The sequence below is a fragment of the Grammomys surdaster genome, unplaced genomic scaffold (genome assembly GCF_004785775.1).
Source record: "Grammomys surdaster isolate TR1022 unplaced genomic scaffold, NIH_TR_1.0 63, whole genome shotgun sequence".
NCBI classification, from domain to species: Eukaryota; Metazoa; Chordata; class Mammalia; order Rodentia; family Muridae; genus Grammomys; species Grammomys surdaster.
In genome coordinates this window covers 20,822,913-20,832,711 of record NW_021604565.1, presented here as the reverse complement: position 1 = coordinate 20,832,711, position 9,799 = coordinate 20,822,913, and the positions used below count along the sequence as shown (strand labels likewise).

Here is a 9,799-nt window from a genome sequence, read left to right as displayed (position 1 = left end):
TTTCTTTTCTTTTCTTTTCTTTTCTTTTCTTTTCTTTTCTTTTCTTTCCTTTTCTTTTTAAATGAAGGGTCTCGTACATCCCAGGGTGACCTTGAACTCCTGATTCTTGTGCTCAAGTTAAATGAGTGGTGTAACTTACAAGTGTGAACCACCATACCTTGCTTTATGCGCTACATTTTAAACACAGTTCATATATAAGTATTGAAAAAGATAGCCAGCTAAAAGCTACTGAATATTCACTACAAGAGAGTTAGAAAGCTACAGGCCCATGACTGTTTGCTTGTCTTGAGTCTGTAATTAATATTGATCATGTCTCTTCCATGACATCCTTTATAGCTGTCTCTCATTACGAAGCGCTGAAGCTAACAGGATAAAAGCAACCTTCATCTCTCAGGGGGTCAGAAGTCATAACTGCCTTCTTTTTAATGAGTCATATGGCTGCAGCTACCCTTTTACAGTCATCCTTAGACATGGAAGCCAAGAGTGGAGCCCCCCAAATACCATGAATTCCAGATACACTCCTCCCAATTATCACCAAGCAAAATGTCACTATTTCTTCATGACAAGCAGAATGAATAATCCCTAGTCATGTACGCAAAAATGCTTGATGAAATCAAGCTAATAAATGGTACTGGTAATTTCTACTGAGTTCAGTTTAAAACTCATTGTAATTTGTGGGAGTTAATGCATAAAGTAGTTCATTATGTCAAGTAGTATTAAGATCTGAAATGAACTCAAGAAATGAAACCAATGAATAAGAGTGATTTAGATAATAGTTGATTAATTAAAATACATCTTTAAAGGTTCTTCAAATAATGTTAAAGTTACAAAAATAAATGTACTATTATTCTAGTATGAATGTAAATCATATACATTTATGGAATTACCTAAGGTGAAATTGTCTTACAAATTTAGTTTCTTACAATGTTTCTTCCAGATTGTTTAAAATATAAAAATTATTAAATTTTGACTTTTAAAAATATATACCTTTAAGAATACTTTTCTCAAAATATCAAAGCACTTAATTTTAAAATACTGGTATGGTAAAGTTTTGTCATGCTGATTGTGAAACTACCAGAATTTTTATTTTATACTGAAACATTTCCTACTGTGTCATTTATGCAGATTTATAAGTTGCTTAAATTTTATAACCTAATTATTTTCAGACTATATTCCCAGAGCAATAACTTAGTATCAATGAACATGAAAAAAAAGCATGTTGAACCCTTAAAAGTCAACAAACTTTAATTCCTGTGTATAACACTAGTTATAATAATATAAATGACACTGTGACTCAAATATTCTGGTTTTTATACTAATTAATATTAGGAAAAAGTAAATGTATCCAGAAAAATATGGAGTGACTCACTGTTAAATTACTACACATTTTCATTGTTTTACAAAGGTCCACAACATCACATGTATGCAATACTGCCTAGTGTAACATAGCAAGACTTCGTCATGATGGGTTCACCCCAAATTCCCTTGCCTCCAGCTCAGGTAGAGTTGTCTGTGATGGTGCCTTTTCATAGGAAGGGTCCAGGCTTCTAACTGTGAGTGAGCTCCTGGGCTGGAGTCCCAGAGCCAGAACTTCCTGTCAGGTTGACTTTGAGTTTAACCTATAAACTCTCTTATTCTCTTCATCAGAAAAATCCTCACCATCTCCACTGTTGGACTACTTGAAATGCTAAGTAGTGTGTATAGTTTTGACCTTGGTATCAGCTCCATAGGGCTCATCCAGGAGTTCATTCATGACCTGCTGTCAGTCATAAAAGCACTAATGCTTAGATGCAGGGTTAACATCCCTTTTACAAATAACACAGGATCTAGCAAATGGTCTTACTAGTTTCCAATCTTAATTTCTACCATCCCCTATTTTTCAATTCCTCTCCTCTTCTTTCTTGCATGTGTAATGAAAGAAAGAAGAAACTCAACAAAGGATAGAGAAAGACCTTATTCCTCAACACTGGAACCTTAATGATACCACTTATTTAGCAGATTAACAAAACCACAACTAGAGATCTTGTATGCAAAAGGTACTATCATTTGATTTGAAGTTTTAAAACTATAAAGACAATTGCTAAACTACAGAATTGTGAAAAAAAAAACATGAAAAGTACAAGTGGAACACTTGCAAAACCCAATAGTTTGCTTCTGCCAACTTCTGCTTATCTTTGGAGTTCACATTGGGTTTGTACTGTGCAGGAGGGCTGCTGGAAACTAAAGAATGGAAAGTTTTACTTGTGATATGCTCAGGATGTAACACATGTGTTTATTTTTATATTAGGTGCATGTTGTGTCAATGATAGGTTAGCACAAGTCTGCATTTTGGCATTCTGAAGACAAGGGAGGGCAACATCCAATCATAATGTTAATGAATGGTGATACTGGGTTTCCCTTAGAAGTAGCTATAATACCAAAAATGCATATGTGAAGATGTCCAAGACAAACCATAGGGATAATATGAAGAAAATCAGCAAGACTTTTAAACATTTTAATTGTACATTGTACATTTTGCCTTAGAACCATGGATAATGGAGTTGGAGAGATGGTTTGGTAGCTAAGAACACTAGCTACTCTTCTGAAGGATCTGGCTTTGGTTTCCAGCATCCACACGTCACAGCTCACAACCACCTGTAACTCCAATTCCATGAGATCTGACACCCTCTCTGGCTTCCATGGGTACTAGGCATGCATTTGATACACAGACATGTAAACAGGCAAGGCAAAAATAAACAGAAAAATAAATAAAAATAAATGCTGAAAAAATATAGACTAGGTCTTCAGTTAACTTAATCACAAGGAAAAAAAGGAGTGCAAACAGATTGTTTGATAAAATTAATTCTAATTCTACTTTAAATAAGTCGTTGGGGTAAAAAGCTGACACGCCTGGAAGTTTTCCAAAGCACACAATTACAGGAAGGGTTGGGTGTGCCCTGGAAACAGAAAGGATGAGGCTTAGGATGGAAATTCCTTACATATTGATGTGTTTTTTTCTTTTGAAGAAGAGCTGGAGACAAGAATTGCCAGGCACACAGAGCTGACTCTACTGATAGCAGCAATCCAGAGGTAACACCCACACTGCTATCATGGAAAACAAACGGCACTGTTGATTAAGCTGGCTGTTGTCATGCATGCGCAGTCTAGGCTGTTTTGGTTTCTCAGGTTTACAAAGCTGGCATGAAAGGGAGATGTCCTTAAATGTCATATAACCACAGGGAGGAAAAATACATAGGAATGGTAGGAAGAATAAAACTAATATGATTTTCCTCATAGGTTTTCTATGGTTTTCCTTGGACAGCTTCACATATTCATGATTGATACTATAGCTACTTCCAAGGTCAAACCAATACAATCATTCACTACTATTATTATGGTATATTGCACTTGTCTGCAGAATGCCCAAGTACAGACCTCTGTTAACCTATCAGTGATGCAGTATGTATCTAACATAAATATGTATGTTACATCCTGAAGCATATCACAAGCAAAGCCTTCGTTTCCAGCAGCAGTTCTGCATGTTGCAAATTCAGTGGGTACTCCAAAGAACAATAACAAAAAAAAAGAATCAAAGCTCAACAGATAGAGCATGGACTATGTAACAGGTACTTTGATTATGTTACTCTGTTCCAAAGTCATGAGTACTAGCAACTCAGAAAAATACCCATTTCACTGATGAGAAAGCCAATGGTTGCAGAATTAACTAGCTCCAAGGTAAAGTCAGATTAAAAGCCAATTGGACTGAACCAAAACCCACATCTTTTCCAAAATATAGTGTATAATATGACTGGACACTTCATCACAGTTTGTGTATCAGCTCTTATTACAGAGAAACAGAAAAGGTAACCAAAGCCTCCCCTCTTTTTAAAACAGAGAACTGATAACTGACTTAGGAAGAGAATCAAACAGTATAAAATATAACTTGAAAGCAACAAAATCTATGCAGTTGTGGATACAAGACTACCCAACCAACAGCCCCGTTATCAACACAGTCACCACAGAAGGGCAAATACTTCTATGATATCATTGTTTAGAAGACATTGGCTTGACACCATAATTGTAATAGCATATATTTATGCCCACTCAAAAATAATCCAGTTGTATTTTGTTGCATCTTTTTTTCCTTCAGTGCTTGGGGTAGAACACAGGATCTCAGGTATGCTTGTCAAGTAAACCACCACTGAGCTACACAAACCTCCAACCCTCAGCATAGCCTTTTCAACAAAATAGCCCATAAAAATATCTTTGCCTTTTAAGAGCCAAGAGTCATTTAGATACTGTGAAGGGTCAGTAATCAATTTTCTTGTGGGCAGAATCACAGAGAAGTCAACTTCTGAATCAATGCTTTCTCAAATATCTTGTTTTTTCATAATAAGTTTTATAAAATAAAATATTAGTTCACAAGCTTTGGCGTGAAGGTTCATTATCATTGCTTCATACAAATGCCATGTACATCACAGACACCCAAAACACTATATTAAATTTAATTTTTTGTTTAAAACTACAGTACTGAAGTATGATTAACCTACAAAAAGCTTAATTAACAAAAAAAGCTTACAATTTAATCAGCATAGAGACTTAGAATATATCCACTCCTACAAATAAATTCATCATCTCCAAGTGTTTCTAGGTTCTTCCACTCATTTTTATAAAAAATCATAATAATAACACTTCACATAAAATCTTCTCCCTTAGCACAGTATGCAGGTCATGTCATCAGCAGTAAGACATCATGTTCTACAACATACTCGGCCGTGCTGCAGGTCATACTCATGTCTCATAACTAAAGCTTTGTTTAATTTGGACAATACTCATCCTTGCACCTGCTCCCAGCTCCTGACATCCACCATGCTAAACACTGCTTTCATAAAGTAGTGACATTTATCCTTGGCTTGAAAAGAAAGACACACACCAACACAGTATGAGTTGGCTACAGGGTGTGATTAAAGCAGAAAGGGAAAGACATAAAGGGGTGGGTGCAGGTGTCTCCAATTCAAATGGGATCAAACTCATCTACACACTCTGGCAGAAGTAATCAGGAAGTAGGGATCAAAAGGAAAAGGCAAAATTTTACCTTAACACTTTCATCTAGAAAAGTCTGAGCCTAATTGCCTCAAGGGTCATGGTCACAAAAGGGCAAAGATTACAGCTGAGGAATGGTGCCCTCTGAAAACTTCTAAGCAGCCATGTCTGACCCTCTGTAGCTAAATGGTGGTGGCGCTTCCTGTGCCAGAAGCGCACATTCGAAGGCAGCAGGAAATGTTTGGATGATTTGATTTTTTTTTTAACCTGAACTTTCTTTCCTCTTCTGGTACTTAAATTTCTGATGAAAACCTCATAGCTTCGAAGTACATTTTACTGGCATTTTACAATATAAAAAAGATAAGATTAAGTTGTCTTAAAATTTTTTAAAAAATACATAATTTCCCACTCTTAACTATACACCAACAAGGGTACTATGTTTATTGTTCACCGTGCAGGAACATAATCTGTTTTAAGCATGACATAGAGGTATTGAATTTTATAGAAACGTTGCAAGTAATCAAATACATTTTAATATAAATGATAGAAGAGTTAGTTCCCTATAACAACCCCAAAGGCTTATTTGAAAGACCAAATAATTTTTGTTACTGTTTCTTTTTTTTAAAGTGGTTTTTTCATGTTCTTCAAAAATTCTTAGTGTCTGAGTTCTGTTATCACTTGTATTACAAAGGTCTGGTGGCTAACGGCACCATACACTTTAAATCTATCTCCCTTCTACACTTTCATCCCGAGACCAGGAGGAAGAAGCATCATACATAACTCATGCCTTGATGCAGCATGTGATAGCACTTACGTGGCGGCAGGAGGGAGCCCACACTTTGCTTTCTGTTATCTTACATCTTTCATTAACATCTTTTTCTCTACCAACATCTGGTCTCTCCACCCCCTAGCATGTTACATTCCAACTACAAACAAGTAAAATCAGCAAGCCTGTGGGGAATAAAGAAAAGAACTGAAGAGTTGGGTTAAAGAAATCCCTCTCTATATATTTCTGGTTGTGAGCCTAGCCTTTAATGGCTGAGCCACCTCTCCAGTCCTTTCTCAGAGCTGGAGGGGTTTGCAACCCCATAGGAAGAACAATAATATCAACCAACCAGACTTCCCAGAGCTCCCAGGGACTAAACCACCAACCAAGAAGTACACATGGAGGGAATCATGGTTCCAGATGCATATGTAGCAGAGGATGGCCTTGTCGGGACATCAATGGGAGGAGAGGCCCTTGGTTCTATGAAGGCTCGATGGCCCAGTGTAGGGGAATTTGAGGACAGGGAGACAAAAGTGGGTGGGTGCGGTAACACCCTCATAGAAACAGGGGAGAGGAGCTAGGATAGGGAGTTTGGTGGGGGGTAAACCAGCAAAAAAGATAACATTTGAAATGTAAATTAAAAATATCCAATAAAAAATTAAAATATAGCTAAGGGATAAAAAACCAAAGCAATTCCTTTCTCTTCACTTTCGTCACTAAATCCAGATCTCTGAGTATCAAATGGGCCATGATAACCAGAGTCGGATGAGCAAGTTGGTATGAATGTGGGGTTGTTTGGCTTTTGTTTTACTCAATATTAATTGATTTTAATTAAATTTATTAATTGAATTTATTAATTGAATTTAATTAAAATAAAGAAATATTCATTACTATCAAGGAGGAAGGATTCAGCCACTCTGGCTAAGTGAAAAGACTATTCCAGTTGATGTGTGTTTTGCGTTGGCGGTTATGTCAACTATAAATCTCTAAGAGGAGAAGAGTGCCCTCCTAGCATGTGTGAAGGCCTAAGTTATGTGAACTAATAATGTGGGACCCAATGCTTGCACGTGGACACACCCAGGGCACAAACCTTCTCCCTTGATGGTCAGTCTTGTTGCTCCATTTATGCTGCCATATTTAGGTATAACTTCTGTCACTTTGGGCATTGTCCCAGAGCTACCTGAAAAACACATAAGGATGATAGTGGTGACATAATCAAGGTCTTCATTCCAAGCATCACATTTCACAGTCATGTTGTAAGATGTGAATGAACCGTGACTAATGCCCAAACAGGGATTTAAGTACTTAAAATAACTTAATCAACAATCACTGGCTTTGGATGAAGACCTTTCTTGGGTTTGCAAAGAATAACATAGCCATCTTCAACGTTCCTATCCACCATATTATATCACACTAGTAAACCCTAGCTTCCTGTGCTGCTCCTCTAGATACAGATCCATAACTCAGCAGCTTATACAGCACAGGCAATACCTGCACAGAGTAATAGATTATTTAGCACTAGCATGTAAGTGCACAAAAGTTGCACAAAAAGCAAATGCTGCATTTTAAGAAGCAAGTATTTCCTATCACTTTAGGAGTGGTCGATAGTTCCTGACAGCTTTCTAGCGTCCTAATGATGTGGAGTGAATAGTGCAAAGACCACGGTAGACACATTTCAAACGGGGTTAGCTTCCTGCAGACAGAGAAAGGCACATTCATACTAGCCACCCTAAAGTCTAGCTTAGTCCAAATTGACAGAAGGAGCACAGGGTCCTGGGTGGCCTAGAAAGAAACACTTCACTCATATTTCTGGGACTACTCTGGTTTCTAGAATGGAATTCCTCTGTTGCATCTTGAAAAGCAAATATGGACTTAGTTAGCCTGGGCCTACCATCCAGAAATCGAAGAGAGGTTCTACTAGAAGAAGTTGCTGGATCAGCGGGACAAAGCCAGCGGCTTCTTTGGAGAACTGTACATAATTCTTTAACATGGCTAGGAAATACGATACACAGTAGCTAGAGGTGTTTTATGTTCTGCCTAGAGTGTATAGAGGCAATTTAACTAGAAGCAAACACAATTAAAGTAAGTACAAAACACTAAGGCACAAAGAACAGCCCCAAAGATTATTGTTTGAAATGGATCTTTGAGAAAAGGTGAAGGAACTTATGATTCAGTAGTTCATTGCTGCCTGAGAACGTGTAGCATGGTCTTCACTTATGGCAGCCAAAGCTCATCAGCAGAACAGTGGCTGCGACGCCCGGACCCAACGCCTGTGAGCTTCGGGTTAGCATAGATCTTGAGTTTGTCGTGTGTTACAGTTCCTACGTTCCTACTTGCAGTCCCCACTGCAGAGAGCCAAGAGAAGATCCATCTGCAGGGAGCTGGGTCAGATCTCCAGACATCGCCGCCTCTCCTATCTCAAGTTCATCCTCTCCTTATCTCAGCACACAACTCCAATTTCTTATCACTTTCTCCCCAGCCCTCTCCTGGGGTTTGCTTTGAAGACACTAGGCAGCTTACCCTGGAAGTGACTGACACCCGCCACAACATAATCACCCATCCCTGACCTCCGGGGACCAGCTTTCCCTTCTGTAGAGAAAGAGACTCAGGGAGAGCAAGGAGAGGGGAAATTCAGGTGGCGCCTACTGCCCCTCACCCCTCACCCAGCCGCTTTTGTAGGCTTTTTTGTTTGTTTGTTTGCTTGTTTTTCTGTTTTTTGCTTTTTCCAATGATGTCACTCTGGAGGAAGGTGAGGAACTCCCTCAGTTCAACCCCAACACTGATCAACTTTTATAAGAGAGGTTTTCTGAGCTAGCCCCACTCGTACTGGTATCTTTCTCTGGGGTCTCTCTTTCAGTTTCTCTCAGTACTGTCTCTGTATGTGTCAGAACAAGGCCTTTGTCAGTCCTTCCAGGGCCCCAGGTTCCGGGGGTGGGGGGGGCTCTATCCAGGGCAGATGGCAGGTGGTCTTGCTTCCCTGTGACCCTTAGATCAGGGTCTCTGGATTGGCCCCCCCATCTTCCCCCATTGTGTTACCTGTGTGGGAATCTGCTGAACACCAAAGCAGCCCAAAGAGAAACCAGGTCCCCAAGAGCCACAGGTGTCCCATCGCAGAGCTGGTGCTGCAGTCTGCACCAGCCACTTGATTGCAGAAGCCGCCTGTGCTGAAGCTTGCTTGGCTATGGGAGCTGCGCGCGCTGGACTCGCCCCAGAAGCCAGGGCGAACCTGGCTCCTGACTGCCAGAGACCGGCCCCGCCCCCAGCTTATCTGCTGTGCCTCTGGGATTTCAGAGACACAGACATACACAGGCATACACTACACGCAAACACACACACAGTCTCTCTCTCTCTCTCTCTCTCTCTCTCTCTCTCTCCCCCCCCACCTTTATTTTCTTTTTAAATTCTAGATCTGTATATTTTTATTTGCTTGTCTACCGTGTTCATTAATCGTCTTGATAGATTAATTAAGTATAAGATCAACTAATACACGAACTCAATTCACTTTCTTTCGCGCAGGACCCTGCTATCCCTTCAGTTGACAATAATAAAAAATAAAACTTTATCTGATAGCTGGAAGTTTCCCAAACACAGTGTCTGTGGCAGAGCAGACATAACGGACAGCAACTGATACCTTCCTTGCTAGCACTAGCCCAGCTGTCCCAGAAGACTGAGGCACAGTGACATTAAGCAGTTGGCTCAGGGATATACACCTAATGGAATGAGAGGTTAGCAGTGTGGCTGGAGCAAGTATTCCTACTCTTTTCAGAGCCTTAAGTGGTCGATGTCTGGAGAGAGCTTGTCTGAGGAACAGGATACTGCTGTAGTCTCCATAAGGGTGCCAGGTAGCAGAAGAATAACAAACATCGGTTCCCACTTCTGGACTTTGTGGTTTTCCTGCCTACTGAATGCTCCCCAAGGTGATTCTAGAGTATTCGATGTCCCTAATATTCTAACCTCTTGATTTTTTGACTGTCTACCTCCTCCTTCTACTCCATACACCGCAGTTTTCAC

General features: G+C 39.6%; 1 protein-coding gene across 1 annotated transcript in view; it reads right to left on the bottom strand.

Moving 5' to 3' along the window:
* The window catches only part of Pkhd1l1 (PKHD1 like 1), a 145,187-nt gene extending 136,239 nt beyond the window's left edge, over positions 1 to 8,948 (bottom strand). The window contains exons 1-2 of the mRNA XM_028766440.1: positions 8,825 to 8,948; positions 6,879 to 6,968 (exon numbers count right to left, since the gene is read on the bottom strand). Of these exons, the coding sequence (XP_028622273.1) occupies positions 6,879 to 6,968; positions 8,825 to 8,897 (163 nt within the window). The 5' untranslated portion in view covers positions 8,898 to 8,948. The remainder of the gene's footprint in view (positions 1 to 6,878; positions 6,969 to 8,824) is intronic.
* Positions 8,949 to 9,799: the final 851 nt, after the last annotated feature.